General features: G+C 37.5%; 1 protein-coding gene across 1 annotated transcript; it reads left to right on the plus strand.

The window, feature by feature from the left end:
* The first annotated feature begins 791 nt into the window (after positions 1-791).
* Positions 792-24,102, plus strand: LOC127617700 (PH and SEC7 domain-containing protein 1-like). Its single transcript, XM_052089755.1, has 13 exons — positions 792-931; positions 2,334-2,519; positions 3,149-3,229; positions 3,364-3,476; positions 3,632-3,690; positions 5,171-5,260; positions 13,093-13,136; positions 16,379-16,566; positions 17,144-17,214; positions 17,338-17,495; positions 19,873-20,017; positions 20,378-20,521; positions 22,040-24,102. Exons 1-13 carry the CDS (start codon positions 897-899, stop codon positions 22,307-22,309), a joined length of 1,584 nt encoding a protein of 527 aa, XP_051945715.1. The 5' UTR covers positions 792-896; the 3' UTR covers positions 22,310-24,102.
* Positions 24,103-24,156: the final 54 nt, after the last annotated feature.

The raw sequence follows: 24,156 nt of genomic DNA on the forward strand, positions 1-24,156 counted from the left end.
TTTATGCTTGAATATAATTTGTTATAGTGCATTTGAAGGTTTGCATGAGGCCTAATATTGTCTCAGTTTTTTCATAAACAGTTGACTATCATGCTATGAAATTCTAATACAGCTGATTTTCAATGCAAGACCATTTTCAAATCCTCGTAACATGTTTCCCTCTATTGAATGTGTCCTTTTTCCTGATTTTTTTTTGTGAATCTTGTCATTCACCGTTCAAGGGGTGTGTTTAAAGCTTTTTTACAAAGCATCGGAATGCTTTAGAGACTCCGTACAGGTGAGCTGATTGTTTACCCCTATGCCTTCCTTTGCAATTTCAACGCACTGATTATACTAAGTGGGTGTGTACATCCTCCTTTGTGAACGTGTCCACTAAGAAGCATTTATTCATACAAAGGGAAAATTATTGCTTCTACAATTAAATCTAATGGCATTTCCTGCTGCATAATTTTGGCATTACAAGTCTTGCATATTTCTCTCATGTTTCCACACCAAACAAGTTATGATCTGGGTGTTATGATATGCTTGTCATATTATTTTAATAATTACTGTGCATAGCCTACATTTAACTGTTCAGGAAAATGTATCTAAATATGCCATTCAACAATGATTATGAAAAGGTGTCTTTGTTAGTCACTGTCACTTTGTAGTAGAACGTTCAACATTCTAGCTGGAAATGTTCTTTATTTGTCTTCCTGGATTGTCCTTCATGGTTCTATCTGTCCATTGTTTGAAGAACAGTCTGTCATAACGTTCAGTCTTCAAGTCTCCTCCCCTGCCTTATTTGTGAACTATCCTGTTGGAGGAGTTTGGAAATGGAGAACTTCTGTGATACAGAGGGGTGATCTGTGGCAGGAGCTTTATGGTGCTCTTACATACATCTAACTAACATTGGAATGTGGTGGTTTAAAGGCAGAGTTGGGTCACTGAGGTAGAGTAGTATGCTTTTTAATCCCTTTTTTGAGAAGGCAGCTCTTGTTTTGTTTTGTCGGAATTAGAATGTCAAAGTTAGGCTTTAAGTTTACACTTTAGTTGTTTACACTATTCTAGACTGAATGAAATGTGTACATGTAATATTTGTAAATAATAAGTCATAATGAAGTCATATTGCATCTTTCTTTCCTCTTGCTATGTTAATATGAATACAAGCCGATGTCCTTGATGTTTGTGTACACATGCCGTGTGTATATATATATATATACATGACCCATGTATGACAAGTTATGTATTATTTGCTTTAGGTTTTAATTTGTCCCTCTGTATAATACACAGAGCGGCAAAAGTTTTTTTTTTTTTTTTTTTACTGCATTCACAACACTTTTCCATGCGTCATGTTTTAGTGATTAAAGTCTAACAAATACTTGTTTATATTTGTCAGGAATCATGCTACAGATTCAGTCTGACAATGCTTTTATAAATAGTTTAGCTGTATAAAGGCTTATCAAACTTTTGAATGTTGTGAACAACGTGTCGCGCCCACGCAATATTTACACCAGCTGTGTGCACTGCAGAACACGGAGTCGATCACCATGTGACTTCAAGTTCTCCGGTTACTTGAAGCGTGTCATCAGAGTCGGGATGCGCAAAAGCGCATTGAAGCGCGTCATTCAGCGTCTGGAATGCGCATAAGCGTTTTTTGTGCCGTGGAGCTTTTTTTACTTTACTTTAGTAGTTTTGTGGGATAAGAGGTTATAGTTATTTAGACTATTTAATAGTTGAATATCTGTTAGTTTAGCTATTACATTGCTATACTTGCTTCTATGTGTCCTTATGAATCAAATCTGATTGGGTAATGTGGACAAATAATGCAGCCTAATTGCATGCGTTCCTTAAAACTGATTAGTCAACTAATAGCTCAGACAATGCACAGACTGGTCAATTAGTCGTTTTAAATTGGTAGTTTTCACATCCCTACCTGCAAATTCTGTATTACAGGGTGAAACAAAAGTAATTTCAGACACAACAGTTCTTCTATAGACATTTCTTCCTGAGAAAAAGGAGCTAACTCAGCTAAATATATAAAAACATCAAATTGCAATACTTACAGAATTGCAGTACTTAAAAAGTTGCAATACATATTGAATCGGCATGAAAATATTGTTGTAATATCAAATCAGGAGGTCTATGGCATTTCCCAGCAATACTGATTAAGAGATAAGAGATGGCAGGTAAACAAATTTAACCTCATGATTTGACTGGTTTGACAAACAGTCAGTATTCATACATAATAAGGATACATTTGTGTCGCTAGAAATAACAAACAGTAACAGAAGCTTTTTATTGACATACATGACTTTTTTTCATTTAGTTGTCATACTGTACTTTTCTTCCAGAGAGAGGCCATCACGGCCTGTGGCTGATTCTGATCCAGATGTGGCTGAACGATTGGCTCTAGGTAGCACTGAAACTCTGACCAATGGCAGTAAAGCTGACCTCCAGGCTGCTAAACGGCTGGCCAAACGCTTGTACAATCTCGATGGATTTAAAAAGTCAGACGTGGCACGACACCTGAGCAAGAAGTGAGGATCATTTTAATCATTAATAAATATTCATTATCTTCTTCAGTTTACATTCATGTTGGTTCATTGCTCTTTCATGGTTCATCCCCCGTGGTGCCAATTTCTCTACTTCTTTTGGATAATAGTAAACACAAATGTAAAGTGTGTGATTGCTCTTGTAAAAATGCAAATCATTTTTCTGATTTAATGCAGTTTTTTATTCTTAGAAACTGGCCTGCCACATTTTTGCTTTAATTACAGCGTTCATTCAAGCTTGCATGAACTCAGGTTTGCACAAAACCTGATGATATGCCAGCATGAATTAAGAATGTTCTAAAGAGCATATTGAATATTTCAATATAAGCAAGAAAATCAGAACTTTTGTACAAGGGTGTTAACGTTATGGCAGTATGACAGTATGGCATTTTGGCTTATATTATAAATTACGTAGATATACTAAAGAATTGTTTATATTTCTTATTCATTTGACTTTTTTCATTTTCAAAATTCTAAATACAATACTTTCAAATTTGATTTTGTATCTCAGATTTTCAAAAAGTCTCACAAGACATTTGAACCCCACTGAACAGTATATGATTATCAAAAGCCCCTGTTTCTAATGCTTTTTTCTTTTCAATGTACTTGTGTAGCAATGATTTCAGTCACATGGTAGCAGAGGAGTATCTGAGTTATTTCAACCTCTCAGGGATGACAGTGGTTCAGGCACTGAGGTGAGAACTTGGAGAGCCCAAAATGAGTTCTATTGAAATTTTTTTAGTTATGTAAACATTTGCCCTCAGTTCTCATGGTCTACATATTTGTTTTCTTTTTACCTGCTGTCTGTTTTTCACTTTTTGTCTCTCAGAGTGTTTTTGAGAGAGTTTGCCCTAATGGGTGAGACACAGGAGAGGGAGAGAGTACTGTCCCATTTCTCTAGAAGATATCTCCAGTGCAACCCAAACATGATACCAAATGAAGGTAATCCATCCATACATACAGTACCAGTACCAGAAAAGTCTGTGAATGAATGTGCATTTGTTTTGCACCTGAAGTTTATTTGAATTAGTAACACTAGATGGTGCTCTTGCTCTGTTTTGGTGTGAACTAACTGGAGGTCTGTGTTTCTGTTTCAGACAGTGTTCACACATTGACTTGTGCCGTGATGCTGCTCAACACTGATCTGCATGGACATGTGAGTGTGGGAAATGTGCTGTACATTTGATCTGTTATAAATACATAACAAACTATGAATATATATATTATACTTTATTCACCAAAGTGGCATCACAATGTATAGTCAGTACATGAATAATGTCAAAGTACTATAACGATTTGAAATAATTTTGAGAGCTTCTTAAACCACTACAAGGTGTTCTCTTAAAAAAAATCCTCCACATGCATTCTAGCTGTCATTTTGTCCAGATACTCAGGTGACATTTCACCCCACGCTTCCTGTAGCACTTGCCATAGATGTAGCTGGCTTGTCGGCACTTCTCACGCACCTTACAGTCTAGCTGATCCCACAAAATCTCAATGGGGATAAGGTCCATAACACTCTTTTCCAATTATCTGTTGTCCAATATCTGTGTTTCTTTGCCCACTCTAAACTGTTTACTGTGGGCAGAAAAACAGTTTTTCTGTTTCAAAAGTGGCTTTTTCTTTCCAATTCTTCCCATAAGGCCTTTACACCGGTCTTCTCTTTAATGTTGTACATGAAACTGGTGTTGAGCAGGTAGAATTCAATGAAGCTGTCCAGGTGTCTATTTCTCAAACTAGAGTCTCTGATGTACTTATCCTGTTGTTTAGTTGTACATCTGGCCTTCCACATCTCTTTCTGTCCTTGTTAGAGCCAGTTGTCATTTGTCTTTGAAGACTGTAGTGTACACCTTTGAATTAAATCTTCAGTTATTTGGCAATTTCAAGCAATGTATCGCCTTCATTCCTCAAAACAATGATTGACTGATGAGTTTCTAGAGAAAGCTGTTTCTTTTTCTTTCTTTTTCTTTGCCATTATTGACCTTAAGACATGTCAGTCTATTGTATAATGTGGCAACTCAAAAACAAACACAAAGACAAAGACAACGTTAAGCTTCATTTAACGAACCAAATAGCTTTCAACTGTGTTTTATATATTGACAAGTGAATTTTAAGTACCAAATTAGCAATTTATCATGATTACTCAAGGACAAGGTGTTGGAGTGATGGCTGCCTGAAAGGGGGCCTGTCTAGATTTGATAAAAAATATTTTTTTCAAATAGTGATGTTGCTGTTTTTTTACATCAGTAATGTCCTGAGTATACATTGTGATCAGCTGAATGCCACTTTGGTGAATTAAAATACTAATTTCCTTCCGAAACAGCAAAATCTGTACATTATTCCAAACTTTATATATATATATATATACCCCCTGTGCTGCTCACCACCCTGAGTGTATGAGGAGGAGTGCCAGTTTTACAGTTAGAAATAAGAATATAATTTATCCATAAATTTCATTGTTAGAACTTTTCTCAGGGGAAGGACCATTATTTGTTGCATAGAATATTAAGACCTTTAATGCCCCATTAAAGACCTTTAATGGTTTTGTAATTGTTGTTGTGTGCACAGAGACTGTGAAATATGTCAGTGCATCAGCTGATAGTGAATTTTCATGCTGTCATCTTTTTCTTCCTCAGAACATAGGAAAGAGGATGACCTGCACACAGTTTATTAGTAACCTGGAGGGGTTGAATGATGGCCAAAACTTTCCGAAAGATCTTCTCAAGGTTTGTAGAGTTTTTAAGGCATTTACACATGAGAAGGCCTGTGTGTGTCTCAATCCATGTAAAGCAGTGTTTTTCAACTGGAGGGTCGCAGGTCTGCTCTAATATAGCCATGAATAACATGTAAAATCAATGCTAAATCCAAATAATGATATGTGGGATAACAAAAATTAATAGGAATAAAAATCAACTTGTAAAAGGGTCGAATAAGCACTTCCCATCTTTTGTTGTGGACATCGAAGCCTGTGTCCAATCAAAGTCTATGAATTTTCACATATATTCACCTTTCACTTCTGGAAGCTAGCCAGGCAGAGGCCAAATGCCAACATGGACATAATAATGTAGTAAACATAAAAGGACATTTGACCCAGACAATATTAAATAAGGGATCACTTGCAGGATAAATATGGTATATACTGTATCAACCACAGGGTGCTTTGTGCAGTAAATTATTGTCTTAAAAGTAAATAATAATAATAATAATAATACATTTCATATTATTTTATTGTTTACTTTAGTACAATAAAAAAATGTAGTACTGTGTTGGGTTCCCACTTGATATTCAATGTAAAATCTGGGTCCTGTAGCAGAATAGAATAAAATTGAATAGAATAGAATAGAATAGATTAGATTAGAATAGAACAGGACAGGACAGGACAGGACAGGACAGGACAAGACAGGATGTGCTAGGATAGGATAGGATAGGACAGGACAGGACAGGAATGGATAGGATAGGATAGGATAGGATTTGATAGTTAGGATATGATAGTTAGGTTAGGATAGGATAGGGACAGGACAGGACAGGACAGGAATGGATAGGATTGGATAGGATTTGATAGTTAGGATATGATAGTTAGGTTAGGATAGGATAGGACAGGACAGGACAGGAATGGATAGGATAGGATAGAATAGGATAGGATAGGACAGGACAGGACAGGAATGGATAGGATAGGATAGGATAGGATAGGATAGGATAGGATAGGATAGGATAGGATAGGATAGGACAGGGCAGGGCAGGACTGGACATGACATGACAGGATAGGAGAAGACAGGATATAATTGGATTGGATAGGGTAGGGTAGGGTAAGACAGGACAGCATAGGATAGGATGGGATTGGATGGGATGGGATAGGATAGGATAGGATGGGTCAGGAAAGGACAGGGATGGGACAGGAAAGGACAGGATAAGATATACAGGATAATACATGATTGGACAGGATAGGATAGGATAGGATAGGATAGGATAGGATAGGATAGGATAGGATAGGAGAGGATAGGATAGGATAGGATAGGATAGGATAGGATAGGATAGGATAGGATAGGATAGGATAGTTAGTATAGGATAGGATAGGATATGATATGATAGTTAGGAGATGAGAGGATAGGATAGGATAGGATAGGATAGGATAGGATAGGATAGGATAGGATAGTTAGGATAGGATAGGATAGGATAGGATATGATATGATAGTTAGGAGATGAGAGGATAGGATAGGACAGGATAGGATAGTACAGGACAGGACTGGACAGGATGGGATGGGATAAAACAGAATAGAATTGGGTAGGGTAGGACAGGACAGCATAGGATAGAATGGGATGGGATGGGATTGGATAGGGTGGGATTGGAAAGGACAGGGATGAGACAGGAAAGGACAGGATAGGATAATACAAGATAAAACATGATAGGATAGGACAGGAGAGGATAGGATGGGATGGGCGGGACAGGACAGGACAGAACGGGATAATACAGGACAGGATAGAATAGAATAGAATAGGATAGGATAGGATAGGATTATTAATCCTCAAGGAGAAATTGAGGCATTACAGCATTAGACATAAATCACAGAATGAAAAATAACAATAAATTCAGTCCAAAATAATACAATAGAATATGATAGGTTTGAAATATTGTAAGAGAATAGAAATACAATTTATATTGTAGAAATGTTTGGAGAAATGCTCTCTTGTACTTTTAAGTTGTAGTAGAATCTTGATCACAGACCATAGCATCACAATCCCACCATAATATTGCACTAAATGCATATATGTATTTAATGATTTATTGTCACTGTGGTGTTCACCTCCAAAGCAACACAGTTCAAATAAAATCAGTAATTAAGGGGATTACATTTGCTGCTAAAGTCAGTGAACCTGCCCTGTTCCAGTGTGCTGGTGCTCCAGCTTTATCTATTTTATTCCCTCCTCTAGGATTACAGGGCACACTGCACAAGAATAATAGCCACATGATGACCGCACCAGAACCACTCTGCTGATATGTGCTTTACAATCACATAGAGCCTTTCAAGTGTGTGGTCCTCTCACTCTGCCTCTCTCTCTCTCTCTCTCTCTCTCTCTCTCTCTCTCCTCTGGCCATCCGTCATTCTCTCCTCAACCCTCTCACTCTGTGCCTTGCTCTATTCCATCACCTTCCCTTCCCTCCCTCCTCTCTCTCTCTAGCTATTTAATTATATTCCATCTTGCTCTTTGTAACTCTGCAGAACTGTACTTAGCCCCTGTCTTTCTAGGTTATTTCCATATCTATATAATCCTCCCTATCTCAGCCTTTTTCTGACAAATGGCATCCTTCTTTTTTCTTAGTCTCTGCTTCTTAGTTCTTTTTCTCTCCTCCAACCACTATGTGAGTGTGTGAGGGCCATGCAGTTGCTGAGTAAAAGACAGTCTACCTAACATGGTTCTGAGAATGAAGTGCTGATATCAGTAAAAGTTCACCCAAAAACAAAAACTATTATTATTTTCTCACGCTTATGTTGCTACGAACTGGTTTGACTTTCTCTCTTCTGTGGAAAACAAAAGTTTAATTTTTTAAGAATATCTTTGAAACACTTTACCATATAAAGAAAGAGAAAAGGACTGGGTCTGTCAATAATGACAAGAAACTATCATAAAATGATCACAAACGGATTCCATATGAATTTTATTCTAAGTCTTCTCAAGTCATTTGACAGGTTTGTGTGAGGAACTGAAAAATAACCTAAAGCTCTAAATTGAGTACAAGTTTTGCCAGTTGTCTGAATGGGAGCAAAGTCCTGCTGCCATGTTACTTTATAGAGTTTAGTGGTAAGTATTCTCAGAAGAATGGAAACTGTTATTGTGGCAAATGGAGAATTGATCCCTATGGTTTTGAAACTAAATGTTCATCAAGCACATATTATGCCCATAAACTTTTGTCCAGGAAGTGTAGAATACATGGCACTCAAGTTGTTTGGACTACTATTTGAATATATTTTATGGTGCTATTTTCTGGCATGTTGGAGCTTTTTCCCTTCCATTTTCATTAAATAGAATAGAGTGGCCAGGATTATCTCCAAAAAAACTTTTATGTTTCACAGAAAGAGAAATTAAAAGATTTTTTTACATGCTGTCACGAGTTGTTCAGATATCCCTTCCCATATTTCGGTTCTTTTAGCCTTATTTTTCATCATCTTTTCTGCCCAAAATAACTACAGGTTTTGGGATTAAATATACCATAGAGAGAGAGAGAGATGGCAGCTGAGAGATATCTAGAAGCCAACAGGTTAGGCTCTCAGTGCCTGTGTGGTTCATGAATGTTAAGGGCAGTGAAAAACCTGTGTGAAGCGTGTCTTATGCCAGCAACAGCAGGGTGGCAAGGAGGACAAATGGGAATTTGGCTGCCACACAACTTTCCACTGAAATTAGGGTTTGGCATGGTATTTTCATAAATGTGTTACGAATTGCTCACTCTCTGTCTCTCCTCTCTCTTTTGTTTCCTGTCTTTCAATTCGCAAATAATTTTCCTGTTTTTTTTCATGCAATTGTGTGAACAACATAATTCCTTTTTATCTCCCAGGTTGAAATTAATGAGTATGTGCATTTGCATCACTGCAAACTGTATTATGTTCCTCCCACTGGTCACTACTCCACTTACAGTGCAGAACTGCAAAATGCTGTTTGGCATTGGCATCATAATCAGTAACAGTTTTTTACAGAATCTGTGTAAATTCTATTGATTTTCACCAGGAGTCATTTTCTTTGTGAACAACATTTTATCTTAATTAAGCAATCAGGTATGTGAGGCCGTGCTATATTGTAAACGTAGTCATGACTAAAGCATGTTGTTAGACATGACACACATTGCCTGCAATGACTGTATTCACAAAATAGCACAGCCTCACGTGCCTTATTGCTTTTATTAAATTGTTACCATATAATGAAATAATAAGCTCACAAATTTCCATCAAAATTGTATTTTATTAGAAAATTGATGATATAGTTCCTTACATGTAAATAATAACAGAACATTATTCTATGGGTGCTGTGCAGTGATATACAGTACACAGTACATTTTACTATACCTGTATTATTTATGGTCCCTTTTCATAGACTTTGTTATTTAGCAACACAAATCTATTTTGATATATATGTTGCACAGAAAAAAAGTTTTAGGCAGTTGTGAAGAATGTTGTATAGTGAGGATGTGAGAATGCAAAAATAATATTTGGTCTACCATGTACCTCTGTAGTAGTTTACCACGCTATATTTTACCTTTGTTTTCCAAACTCAGAAATGTGAAAAGGATCTGTTAAAATGGATAGTTACATAGAATAAAAGCAATACGGTACTTAAGACTGTGCTATATTATGAATATTGTCAGGGCTAAAGGGATTGGTTGCTTAACAACACTTTTTAGCTTATATGCATAAAAGATCAGAACTATCCTTATACAGTATACTGTAGTTTAGGTTATAGTAAACAATATGACACAAAACTATGTTTTACTGCGCATAGCACTGCCAGACACCCATATAATAACTTTCTGCTATTAATTACACGTCAGATACTATTACATCAATTAGTATTCTGGACTGGTACTTTAAACTGTAACTCCTTCATTAATGTCCTTCATTAATGTCCTTCATTCACCATTTACTGTATATTGTAGCTGCCTTTGCTCATGGATATATTCCATTTCCAAGCTTTTATTTTTACATATACTCATATTGTTTTTTAAATAAAAGTTGTATTTATTTGGGGCTTGGGTACCTCAGCGAGTAAAGATGCTGACTACCACCCCTGGTGTCATGAGTTCAAATTCAGGGTGTGCTGAGTGACTCCAGACAGGTCTCCTAAGCAACCAAATCGTACTGGTTGCTAGGGAGGGTAGAGTCACATGGGGTAACCTCCTCATGGTCGCTATAATGTGGTTCGATCTCAGTGGGGGGTGTGGTGAGTTGTTCGTGGATGCCGCAGAGAATAGCGTAAAGCCTCCACACGCACTATGTCTCTGCAGTAATGCACTAAACAAGCCACGTGATAAGATGCACAGACTGAAGGTCTCAGACACAGAGGCAGCTGATATTCATCCTCCACCACCCAGATTGAGGCGAGTCACTATGCCACCATGAGGACTTAGAGCGCATTGGGAACTGGGCATTCCAAATTGTGGAGAAAAAGGAGAGAAAAAAAATTTGTATATACTAATGTTAGTTAATGCTTCACGAACTAACATGAACTCACAATGAACCATTCTATTTTTATAAATTATCATTAACCAAGATTAATAAATTCTGTAAAAAATATATTGTTCATTGTTTGTTCATTATGCCTTATGCATTTACTTATGTTATCAAAAATAATCTTTTTGTAAAGTATTACAAAAAACTGTTTATCTAACATATCTAATAGTCCTCACAACAAAAGACATGGGATTTGTTCCTTAATGCTTTAAGACAAAGTAATTGGACTGTGATTAGTGGAATGTGATAAACAATACTGTTGATGAACTTACATTTGATAATAACGTATTACTTATATACTTAATACTTAACAGGCTGATTATGAATGTATTGCATGTTCAACAAACCTATTTTATAGTCTGTGAACCAAAAATGAGAGTGTGTGTCAGTAATGCATAATGCATGTGAGGATTTGCATGTTTGAGAGCCCTGAAAATGTATTGATATTCACCAGAAGGTGGGATCACCAAATATTCAAGTGCCATGACTTGTCAGTCATGATGAGAGAAGGGTACAATTAAGAAGTAGAATGAGTGAGAAAGAGAGAGAGAGAGAGAGAGAGAGAGAGAGAGAGAGAGAGAGAGAGAGAGATCAGACGAGATTGTGAATGCAAGAACGAGAAGGGAGGGCAAGCTCTCCTCCCTTCCAAGATCTCATTCTCACCGCACAGCCCATTTTTTTAAATCTGCATCACGGAGGAGGCATAAGACTTTGAACTGAAGAAGAAGGGGAGCACAGAACAAGGGCTCCGACGCCAAACCTCAATTGTTCCTTCAGCTGTGCAGCAAAGCTATGTTTTGTGGAAGCGAAAAATAGATGCAAAGAGGGCAGTCACACAAAGGTGTGAAAGATTCAGCAAATTGGATAACGGGGTGTGAGGATACAGGAACAAAGAGGAAGGGATAGATGAAAGAGAATTGTGGACAACTTCTAATACATTCAACGTTTTAGCATGGAATAGAGAAAACAGCACAAAGCAACAGGATTATCTTGCTTTTTTGCTAATTTTCTGCATTACGCTCTTTCTGTCTCTTTGTCTCTCTGTCTCTCACACATCTGTCTATTTTTCTGTCCCAGAGGGGGACATCTGGTGACGTCATAGTTGCTGGAAATTTTGGGATGCCAATTTGAGAGTGGGCGGAAGTCAAACACTTTCAGTCTGTTCCCTACATGAGCTTCAGCGATGGCAATATTTTTCCATCTGCGCTCTTCTCTCAAATGATCTTCTTCCACCATCGTCTCAGTCCTCTCGAGCCATCTGCAACACACCTGCGAATATGTCAGCATGCGTTGGTGAATGCATGTAGGTGTGTTCAACCCAAGGATGACTACAAGGAAACAACTGGATGTTGGCAGCAGATCCTGCAGATCTTCCTTGATCATCTTTGGCTTCTTACTCAAAGCAGAAAGTTTTATGCAAAGTGGGACTGGTGGAATGTTTTTACATTCATAATGTATAGGAATGGATCCATAATGCAAGAGTTGAAGGCCTGATGCCCATGTGACACTCTCAAGGATCTCCTCAAGAGCTTCACCACTGCCAAAGACTTCAGATCTGCCACTGTGTCATCTGACATGTTCTTTGAACTCATCTTTTCTACCTGTCTGCCTTGGAGATTTTACTCCACTTGTGGAGCTTCTTTTAAGAGAATTTGGGTTCCATCAGTTTAATCTTCAGCCATCACTTCTGTGGATCCCTATAAGACTCTGTTTGAATTTGGACTATATTTTTAAACTTCGAATTGTTTTGTTTCCTCATTTGTGGATTTCTTAAAAGCCGCTGTACCACTTAGCTAATAAAATCATGATCAGTGTAAATAGTATTCACTCTGCCGGCCGTCTCCGTTCTCGTTCCCTGTGCTCGGTGCGATGTGGGCGGGATTTCAGTGTGATGGACCCATTCCGCTACACCAAAGCCCCCCGCTCTCGCTCCTTAAAGCCCCTAGCCTTCCCCGATCTGCTGGGCAAAGTGCAAGATGGCCAGAATCACCCACAAACCCGCAAGAAAAAAGAAAAGGTAAAGTTTTGGGGAAATTACAGGTGAATTACATGATTTGCCCATGGTAATTTAGATGGAAAGATAAAATAATCAGCGAGTGAAGAAGAATTGATGGGCTAATGGTTTTCCTTCTGCATCTAAGATTGTTTGAGTTTTTATCCATGAGATTACAAGAGTCACAATACTGTGGTCTGCAATACCTGGTTCATGGTAATTGTAAACTTTCAGTTTTATTTTTAGTGACATCAGTGGGATGTTTGAGTACACGCACACATATATACTCACAGAGTGAATATTGATGGGTTTTTGTTATTAATGGTGTTTCTTTTTCTTTTTTTAACAGGCTCTTTACAACTCTATCAAAAATGAAAAACTGCAGTGGACAATGTAAGTCAGATCCTTTGCAATGCATCTTTAATTCAATGTCATACAAATTATTTTAGAGTGATTAGATGCCTCTAAATGTGTTTAGTTATTGATTTAAAAGGATATAGCAGCCAAAAATGTTAATTCTGTCATCATTTACTCCCACTTATTTTGTTCCAAACCCGGATGACTTTCTTCCATGATCTTAGTCACCATTCACTTTCACTGTATGGGAAAAAACATGAAAGTGGATAGTGACTGAGGCTGTCAGTCCCTTCCATTCTTCTTAACATCTCCTTTTGTGTTCCACTAAAAAAAAATTTTTTATGTGGGTTTGGAACAACATCAGGGTAAATAAATAATGACTTTTGATGAATGATGAATTTTCATTTTGGGTGAACTATCCTTTAAAATGTCATTAAAGTCATTAAATTGCTTTAGATTTATTGATTTTTGTTGCCATGGTTACGGCAAGTTGCCTCTTCATAGTTTGGCTAACACACCCTTGTTCTGTATATATATTGCTGTATATATATTGCTGCAGTAGCCTTGTTTATGTATGAATGAGAAAAGGATGAGAGATTGTTTTATTCTCTTTCAACCACCAGAAGATCTTTCATCTTCAACCATCCCAGCGTCCCCACGCTCTCCCTTCAGTTCTCCTCCACGCTCACTATTTCTTTTTTCCTCTCTCCCCTCACTTTCGCACTCCATCTATCTCTGAGTTTGATTCACCTCATTGCACATTCATTTATTTAGTATTGTGTGATTCTCAGCTAAAGGACATAATTCACTGTATGAATCAAAGCCACTATTTTTTATGTTCCTGCTTTTTCTCCCTCTCTCGTGCTTTCTCTCTCTCCCATATGGTGCTCCATCTTCTCTGCTGGCTCTCTTGGTTACCAGTGTGGAGGCCAGTAGTTACTAAGCAACAGATGAGAGCATTATCATGTGAAGGCAAAGGCTATGTGCTGTACTGTAGCAGTTAGTGAGGAATGTTTAAAGGTCCAAGCCTCTGGCACTCTCCAGGGTGTCTTGACTGCACTCCATGCACATCTGTCACTCAGCTGGAGATGTGTACATACTAGAGATTGTTTTTTAAGACCCCATCACTGACTTTTATCAGCCTTTTTTCTCTCTGAAGAAAATGTATTCAGAGAAAAGCAGCATTATACTATAATAAGTGCGAGAGGGTGCATGCAAATATGCAAATTACACTTCAAAAATAGTTATACACTTCCGTGATGTACTGTACTTTCATTTCAAACCAAGTTTTCAAGCACACTCGGATGTCAGGCTCGTTGGGATGCTTAAACAAACAGAGCAATGTGTTGATAGTGCTACAGTGTTTAGACTTTCAGGGGAATCAATCAATTAACAAATGGTTTTCTTAGAGTTGTCTCTGCATATTGATTAAGCCGGAATAGGGGGAAGTATTTTAACACTGAAAAAAAAAAATACACTTCACCTTTAATCAAATACTTGATTAAGGGTGATATTACAGAAGTACTGGGTTTGAAAGCTACTTGATGATGGTAGTCACATGTTTAACCTGTTGATATGCAATCGCCCGCATGCGGTGGTGACGTCACTCTGCTTACATTTAATATAGAATTTACCATCTATAAATGTCATTAATGTTAACAAATTATACATCTTTTCAAAGGTCTAAGAGTTCAACATTGATATCCGATCTCTGTTTCATGAAAGCAATGCTCCAGAAACAGCAATTTAGTTATTTAGTTATTTTGTTATGAAAACGCGTTCGCCAGATGAATCCAGTTTGCCACACTTGGGTCAATTGTCCATGACAGGCGTTCATTGAAAAACATCCAATAGCACTTTTTGTCCATAAATGTTGATATATTCTCTATTGTTTACATGAGATCCTGCCTGAAAAAATTACACTTCATCATCGTTCTTGTTGTAAAACTGTATATTATCTTATATATTAGAGTCTCATAAACAAAACAAGCCTGTCTCTGAAGTCTATGTTTTAAAATGGGGCGTAGTTTTATTCATAATAGCCAAGCAGTGCAGTCAGATTTTGTGTCGTCTTGAAAGTGGATTTTGCTCTGTATGCTTCCAGCGATTTTACAGAGAAAAAAGCTTGCAGGAACCTCATTATTTGTTAGATCATCTTCTAATTTGAAACGTAACGTCTTTAGACTTGTGACTTTGAGAACATTGCATTTCTGGGTTGTCTTGGTACTTTTATTATTGTTTTTATAGATTATAAAAACATGTTCAGCACAAAATATTTGAAACTTCAGCTTCTCTAACTTTAAAAAATAACAACATATATAAATTCCGAAACTTTGGGGATAAAGCCCAATGTGTCTTCTTTCAAAATATACTACAAATATGTCCATACTCCAAAGGGTCCAGTAAATACAACCATTTAAGTTCAGGTATGTAATTTTCATGGTTTGTGCTTAAAAAGGGGGTGCGTATCAACAGGTTAACATTAGGGCAGATATAAAGGTTAACGATTCATATCCAAGCAGCACTAATCAAGGATACTGAAAGAGATAACGGATTTGTTTGATCACGGTTTTTTTAAGCAAGCCCCATACATCCATCAACCACAAAATGAAAACGACCTGCCTAATATTGTGTTGGTTCCCTTCGTGCTGCCAAAAGAACGCAAACCGCATCTCACTATAATTGTACAGAAATACTCAAACCAGCCCGTCTGGCACCAACAGTCATTTGGTTTGAGTATTTCTGTAACTGCTGATCTTCTGGGATTTTCACACACAACAGTCTCTAGAATTTACTCAGAATGGGGCCAAAAACAAAAAACATCCACTGAGCAGCAGTTCTGTGGACGGAAATGTCTTGTTGATGAGAGAGTTCAACAGAGAATGGCCAGACTGCAGTAACTCGGATAACCACTCTGTACAATTGTGGTGAGAAGAGTATCATCTCAGAATGCTATTCTGAGATGCGGGTTGGTGCTGTTTTGGCAGCATGAGGGGGACCTACACAATATTAGGCTGGTGGTTTTAATGTTGTGACTGATCGGCGTAATTAGCAAGAAGTTTCTGTTAAATGTCAAGTAACCTCACCATTGCAGTTCAATTTCAGTTTATTTTGTCTTGATGCTTGCATATAAAAAAGTAGGCCTATGTGTATTTTAATGCAAAAAAGTGAAGCATCAATTGAACGTAAAGATTTGGAGATGCAAGTTTTATGCTTTGTGGCTATATGAGAATGCAGACTTCCCTTATTAACAGTGCTCTTGTGTGTGTACTCCACAGCGATGAGGAGGAACTACGGAAATCTTTCTCTGAGCTGGACGGCAGGAAAGACTCTGCGTCGCACACCATGAAGCGGAACAGCAGTGGAGGAAACCCCCTAGTCAGTGTCGTGCAGCTGTCCAACACTCAGGTCTACAAGAATGGCGTTCTTGTGCGCAAAGTTCATGCTGATCCCGATGGCAAAAAGAGTATGCCATGCTTCAAATACAGCCTTTTATATCCTGTTGCTGACACAATGTCCTTACCATTTCTGTTTAATGCAGCCTAGAGCATAGAAAATAAGACAAGAATTCTGCCCTTTCACTACAAAAACATCAATATTTTTTCCTGTTTTCTATTAAAAAAAATATGTAAACATCCTGAAAAAAAGATACATTTGGATGATAAGCGAAATGTTTCTTTGGAGAGAATGTATCTTGAATTAATTTGATATTTTTTACCACATTGGATAATATTTTTTTCTTGTTTTATGCATAAATCTAACAAAAATAGTGAGGTTTATGTTTAAAACAAAACAAGAAAAAACTATTTGCCAATGGGAAAAAAAAATATCTCAAAAAATAAAAAATGTCAAATGATCGTATACAATTTTTAATCTCAAATAAATGTCTTGTTTAAAGGACGTAAAGAGATGTACTGGAAAACAATACAAAAATACTAATTTTCAGTGTATTTTATAAATATTGTCACTTATAAATATAATTTCCTTGTTGTAGAATGTTTAACTTGAACTATTGTATGTTTAAGTGTTTATTTTTCTTTAAGCTCCACGAGGTAAAAGAGGTTGGAAGACATTCTATACCATCCTTAAGGGACTGATTCTCTATCTGCAAAAGGTAGATTTATTTTCCCACCGGATTGTTCAGTGATCACTCTGATTTCTCATGCTATGTGGACGATTGCTTTAAGTCTTTTAATTGAACATTGTGATTTGTCTTTCCTCTGTGATTGGTCTGTAGGATGAATATCATCCAGATAAACAGCTGTCTGATGAGGACTTGAAGAATGCAGTATCAATCCATCATTCTTTAGCCATGCGGGCAGCAGACTACAGCAAGCGGCCCAACGTGTTTTACCTTCGCACTGCAGACTGGAGAGTCTTTCTCTTTCAGGCCCTGTAAGTCTCCTTACCTTGTCTGTTCTACATGGGTGAATCTGTTGAGAAATGTCTGGCGATATTTTATTTAAATATATTTTACCCCAAAATCATAAGAAATTTGAATAACCTTAAAAATAATTATTCTTTTTGAGCAATAAAACTATTCTTTTAGCAACCTTTCACATAAGGTTTTGGGGACCCACATATGGTTCTTCTGTAGCACTGCTGCAAAAAAAGTCTTTTTGGAACGTTTAATTTAAATTTTTATTGTTGAAGAAAATTAAGTCTATTTTTATCGGTGCTGAGGGTATTATTTTCATATTTTCAATTGAGCACATTTAAATAACTTTTCCTACATTGCTCATTAACCTACTGTAATGCCAAAAAATAATGACATATTATTCAAAAGTAGATTTGTAAAATACAATTAAATTTGTAAAGTACAATTAAGGATCATACTAGTATTTCTATCGGGAAGACACGCAGGCTTGAGTGAGGTTTAAGATGCCATTTATTTGATGAATGTAAAACAGAAAAGTAATGTCTCTCTCTGGCGGTCCGAGGGAGTTGTACTCGGAACCATCACATCCTGCCGGAGATAGGAGGCAGGGGCGAGGAGCCTACCCCCGTGCAGGATGGGGCTCAACTGGTGCTGGTGGGGTGGTGGAGGTTGCCGTGTTAGCACACTGAAGCAGCAATGTGATAGATTGTGAGCAGACTTATAAACCAATGGCTTACATTCGACTGGCTGGGAATTAACCAGCTAATGGTGCGATGATTTACAGCTGCTAGTCTTCCCGCTAGAACTACGCTGCGCTTCCATTTACTGTATAGAATTTTATTTATTCTGATTTGTGTCTTGACAAAAAAAAAGATAATTTCTACTACTCTATTACAGTAATATGAACGATAATTGTTTCACATCACAGTAATGATAATGAGGTTTTATTTTTTGTGCATTAAAGTGAGGGAACATTTTTAATGTCCCTAAAATTATTTTCTTTTTGCAAAATGTTTTTTTTTTCTTGTGTGAAATATGACCCAAATATGTGATATTTATCCATAAAGAGTCAAACAACATCATGTAAGTAATATGAACACTATATCCATCATTAAAGGAATAGTTCATCCAAAAACCTCATCATTTATGCACCCTCATGCCATCCCAGATGTGTTTTTTCTGCAGAACACCAAAAAAAAAAAAAAAAATTAAGAATATTTCAGCTCTGTTGGTACATTCAGTGAATGATGACTAGAAATCAGACTAAATACGGTCTAAAAAGGCCGTAAAAGCAGCATAAAGGTAATCCATATGACTCCAGTGGTTAAATCCATATATTCAGGAGCATAATAGGTTTGGTTGAGAAATAGATAAATATTTAAGTCCTTTTTTACTATAAATCTCCCGCTTTGACCAGCCCCAACAGCAGAATTTAAAGGTGAAAGTGACTTCAACACCAGAATGTGGAGGAGAAAGTGAAGTGTAGATTTACAGTAAAGAAGGGCTTAAATATTTATCTGTTTCTCATCCACACCCATTATATAGCTTCTGAAGACGTGGTCACCATTCACTTGCATTGTATGGACCAACAGAGCTGAGATATTCTTCTAAAAATCTTAATTTGTGCTCTGCAGAAGAAAGTAAATCATACACACCTGGGATGGCATGAGGGTGAGTAAACGATGAGAGAATAAAAAAATTTGGTTGAACTATCCCTTTAATTAAATGATCTTAAAATAAATATATTTTCACTTAAAGGTTTCTGGATTCTGCATCCACATTCAAATTTCATCAACAATTTTGAAGCAGTGTTTAGTAACTTCTACAGAACTTTGACAGGAAAGTTTGACAGTGAGTATTATTGATTAGCTGAGGCTGCTTTGTGGTTTGGAAACAGACCAGAGCAAAAATACACAAATTCAAATTCTCTCTCTCTATCTGTCACACACACACACACACACACACACACACACACACACACACACACACACACACACACACACACACACACCTGAGAGAACTCAATGAACTGGTTGGCTGTTGATTAAATGCAGGACTGGTAACGCCCTTGTCAAAGTGTTCTCATCTCAGATGAATGACTCGACATGAATCTCCCAAGAGGATGGATACTTTTCAGCTATTCCATCTGTCCCAGATAGACACTGGAACTCACTCTTTCATTCTGCTCCATCTGTCCCACTGGAACTCTTCTGCAAACAGCTGGCTGCTAATTGCTCAGTTTTCCAAGCTGTGTTAACTGGATTAAACATAAAGAGCACAGCTTCTTTGAGCAGAGAGAAAAAAAAACATCTTTTTAATGAAACTCAAGATACTTTGATCCATCTTCTGAATCTTTATATTTTGCTGACCATTGTTCCTGCTTTTCACTCTCAGCAATGCAGAGCAAATGCAGTCCTGGATCACCCGCATCAACACAGTGGCAGCCATGTTCTCTGCCCCTCCCTTCCCAGCAGCCATTGGCTCACAGAAGAAGTTTAGCCGCCCTCTTCTGCCAGGCTCAAGCACCAAGCTCTCACAGGTATCCAACATTTCCCTCTCTCTCATTCAGGTTCATAATATCTTATAAAACCTGGACAAAGCTGGTTAATCTGCCCATAAATCTCAAACAGGTCCAGTAATATCAGTGGCAGTTGGTACAGGATTTATTATTCTCTACTCATATCTACCTAATAATCCACGATATGTTATTTAGTTGTTTTTATTCTGTTAAAATACATGGCTACATTTGAAAGACCATAGATTGAGAAAGACACTTCAAGTGGTGTAGTTAAAATAATCTACTAGCTGGGATTAACTGGGACATGCTAACAAGCCATATCTTGATATCAACCCCTCTGCTCCTTACAGACACTCATTAAATCATACTTTGTATTGTCAGGAAGAACAGCTTAAGTCTCATGAGACACGGTTTCGAGCCATTTCTGCTGAGCTCCATGATCTGCGCTCTTCTTCTCAAGACCGCAAGACCAAAAGCAGGGACCTAGAAGAGTACAAGCAAAGGGAAGAGTATCTGGACTTTGAGGTACAATACTTCACATTTTACACCCTTCCCCCCAAACCCCTGGTGGCTTTGTTAGCTCTGAGTCAGTATTTTGATGTGAAATCCAAGCATGACTATCATGAGGCATTACCCTCAGGTAACTATTATGCTATTTTAGAATTGAATAGAGTCTTCACACAGGTTTTTTGCAACAACATTTTATAGTGACCATCTGGTTCAGCTCACAGACTCAGTGATCCAGTCACAGCAGTTCTCAATTTAAATGAATAGTTCACTCAAAACTGAACATGTTCTCATCATTTACTTACCCTCATGCCATCCCAAACTTATTTTACTTTCTTCATTCTGCGGAACACTAGTGAAAATATTTTAAAGAATATATTATGAGTTTTTGTCCATATACATGCAAGTCAATGGGGTCCAAAATTTTCAAGCCCCAAAAAGGATTTAAAGGCAGCATAAAAGTAATCCATATGACTTGAGTGGTTTAATGTACATTATCTGTGGTGACATGATTGCTTTGGGTGAGAAACCAAACAACATTTATGTCCTTAGTCACTATAAATTTGACATCCGTAGTCTCCTTGGCACATTCACGAGAGAGGTTCGTTCATAAAGTTACTCTCGCTTGATGCATGTGTAACAGTAGCCCTTGGTATGTGATAGCTGTGCACTGTGTAAACGTCACTCTCCTACTTTAAAACACCCACTAGTGACCAAGGCTAAAGGTCATGGCTTTTATAGCCTCCTTGCTAGTGCATCTTGCTCCCTTGCCAGGGATTGCCGTTTCAAAACCTGCTCGGGGTGGGTCAAGTAGGACCGGTGACACTGGTGCCGTGACCCGGATGGGAGTGAGGTTTAGGGGAGTGAGTGTAACGGGAGCCAGCTGGTATGTAATAGCTGTGTGGTGTGGGTAAACCTCACTCCCCTGGCCTCAAGAGGCGCATTTGCGACTGACACAGTAGCTGTAGCCTTTAGCCTCCTTGTAAGCATGCTCGCCTCCCATGACGGCATCCCGCTTGGAGAGGGTCGAGCAGGACAGGTTACACATGCGCAGAGTGCCATACACAGTGTTGCCAGGTTTGCGGTTTTCACGCCTAGATGTTTTTTTTTTGAAAATGCAGATGTCAGTTAAAATGATAAATACTTGAATTCTGAAAAAAAGTTTTTCAGGATATTTTTCAAATGTGCCACAATCACCAAAAGGTTGACAAACACAAGAAAATTAAATTACAACATCTTATTGATATATAATGATACCACAGTGAATTACCTGGTAATCGCATGCAGCTTCAAAGAATCATCGTCTTGAAGCTGCACTATGCCTTTATATCCTTTTTAGAGCTTGAAAGTTTGGACCCTATTGACTTGCATTGTATGGACAGAAAGACCTTTAAATATCTAAATATCTATTCTTCTAAATATCTTTATTTGTTTTTCTTAGAAGAAAGTTATACAAGTTTGCGATGGCATGACGGTGACTAAATGATAAGAGAATTTTTATTTGTGGGTGTATTTATTAATTTATTTGTCTTGTAGAAAACACGCTACGGAACATACGCAATGCTTTTGAGGGCTAAAATCCGAACAGGGGTAACAGACCTGGTTGCATTTGAGTCCCGTTTGTTTGACGACGGTGGCCTGCAGAGGGCTCACTCCAGCCCCACTCTACCCCAGGACAACAGCCATGCCAGAAGCAATGAAGAGTCTAGCAGGAGCAGCAGCAGTGCCGCCCGCAGCAGCAGCACCAAGAGAAGCAAGCGCACAGATGCTCATAGACACAGCTACAGACAGGCTGTCAAACAATGAGACATCATGTAGCAAGTGGGCCACTTATCCCATCAGGTATAATATATCTCTATTCAGGGGATGAATGAAGAGTGTAACTGGTCCAGGACACCTGGAGATTACTCTGATGATTCCTCTCAAGTCATTTTGAATTATATACTGTGCTTGGTAGGGGTTGCTAAAATCTGGAGAAATGACCACAATAGCTTACCCATATATGGCCACTGGCTCCGAGAACTGGTAAAGCATGCATTTCTAGCCAATAACCACAAGCCCAAATCTGCAAGTGGGGCCAGATGAGGAGGAGCACCAACCTCATGGTATTTCTGTCAGTCTTTGTTTTTGCCACAGACCTGTTCAGTTTATCTTGTACATTATGCTTGTTTAATGTTGGTTAAAATCATAGCACTTGTGTGCCGTTTTTTTCCAGTCGCTTTATTTATTTCTGGTGGCCCCTGGGAGCGATAACCAAAAGAGAAGGAAACCTCTTTATCAAATGAACATATGTTGTTCACCTTATATATTTAAAGCATTGTAGATTTAGCTTTTTAGACTGCAGTTTCTTTATTGGAGGCTAATCAAGACATGTAGCTTTAAAAGAAAATCTGAGAATTTAGTTTGTACGGTCCTTTATGTTCTTAAAGCATGTGTCAAAGCATGCCAATGGTTGAAGACAATCAGTTCCTTGTTTGGTACAATTACTGAGAATATGAATGTGTTTATTTGGTTATACCATGACTATTGACTAGTGATTATGACACTGGGCATTTTTCTTGTCAGAATTATGCAAATGAATTTGCTCCGTGCACACTAACAAAATGACCAAATCTCTTTGTGAAATGATCATTATAAATGATCATCGTAATTGACCCCATTGTATTATTTGGTATAATGTAAGAGAATTGTGTATGTTAAATATGTACTGAGCTTGAGAATGATGTGATTCAAATCTTTGTGTCAAAACCATTTGATCATGGCCAAGCCATTTCATTCTCAGGCACTCGTATTCAAATTTGATTCAGAATGTGCTACGGCGACACATTCTGCCACCAGAGAGGGCACTAACAGCTGGTTTGTTCTGTATAGCTACGTACACTATAATACCTCAATTGCATTGAGAGATTTTTTTCAAAGAAGTGTCATTTGGTCAGAAATACTAGTACCTGTTTAATAACTGATGGTCAAATGTTATTTTCTTATGATCCAATGAATTCCTGTGTGGTATTGCTTTGTTGACAACAACAAAAAGAAGCTTTTATTCCGCTTATCATCACCTCATTAATTAACACGAAGAATCCAAGAAATTGTAAAACATTTATTGTAAAAAAAACACACCAGTGCAAATCCAGGTTGTGAAGATCTAAACTGACTGTTATCACTGCCAGCATACAGATCAAATTCAGACACTGAGAAAATAAAATACACAAAACAAATTAAGAAGTATTTTTATCAACAGATTATTATATGGATCTGGGACCCAAACTCTGGTGGCATTTCAAAAGTGTTCTGCTCCTCTGCACTATGGGTAATAGGTGTATTTAATGAAAAGAGCTATTTATATATTTTTAAGTTTTATTATCTGTCTTGAGAATTTGTTTATGACTGAAGCATATTGACATAAGGGTTTATATACAAGATTTTATAGGGAACACTCAACCACTCAAAGTAGTTTGGTGTCACCCAAAGATTTTATTGTACTTGTAACATATTTCTATAGCTTTTTTGTTTGGGTTGTTGTCCATTCTAGCTGTATATAATATGAATATTATGTTACTGCTCGGCAAGAATAATGCTATAATGTTGTATGTTTTGCAGGTATAGACAAAATAAATCAGTTTTGAAAGGATAGCTTTTTCAAAATACATTTC

This window comes from Xyrauchen texanus, chromosome 24, assembly GCF_025860055.1.
Source record: "Xyrauchen texanus isolate HMW12.3.18 chromosome 24, RBS_HiC_50CHRs, whole genome shotgun sequence".
NCBI lineage: Eukaryota > Metazoa > Chordata > Actinopteri > Cypriniformes > Catostomidae > Xyrauchen > Xyrauchen texanus.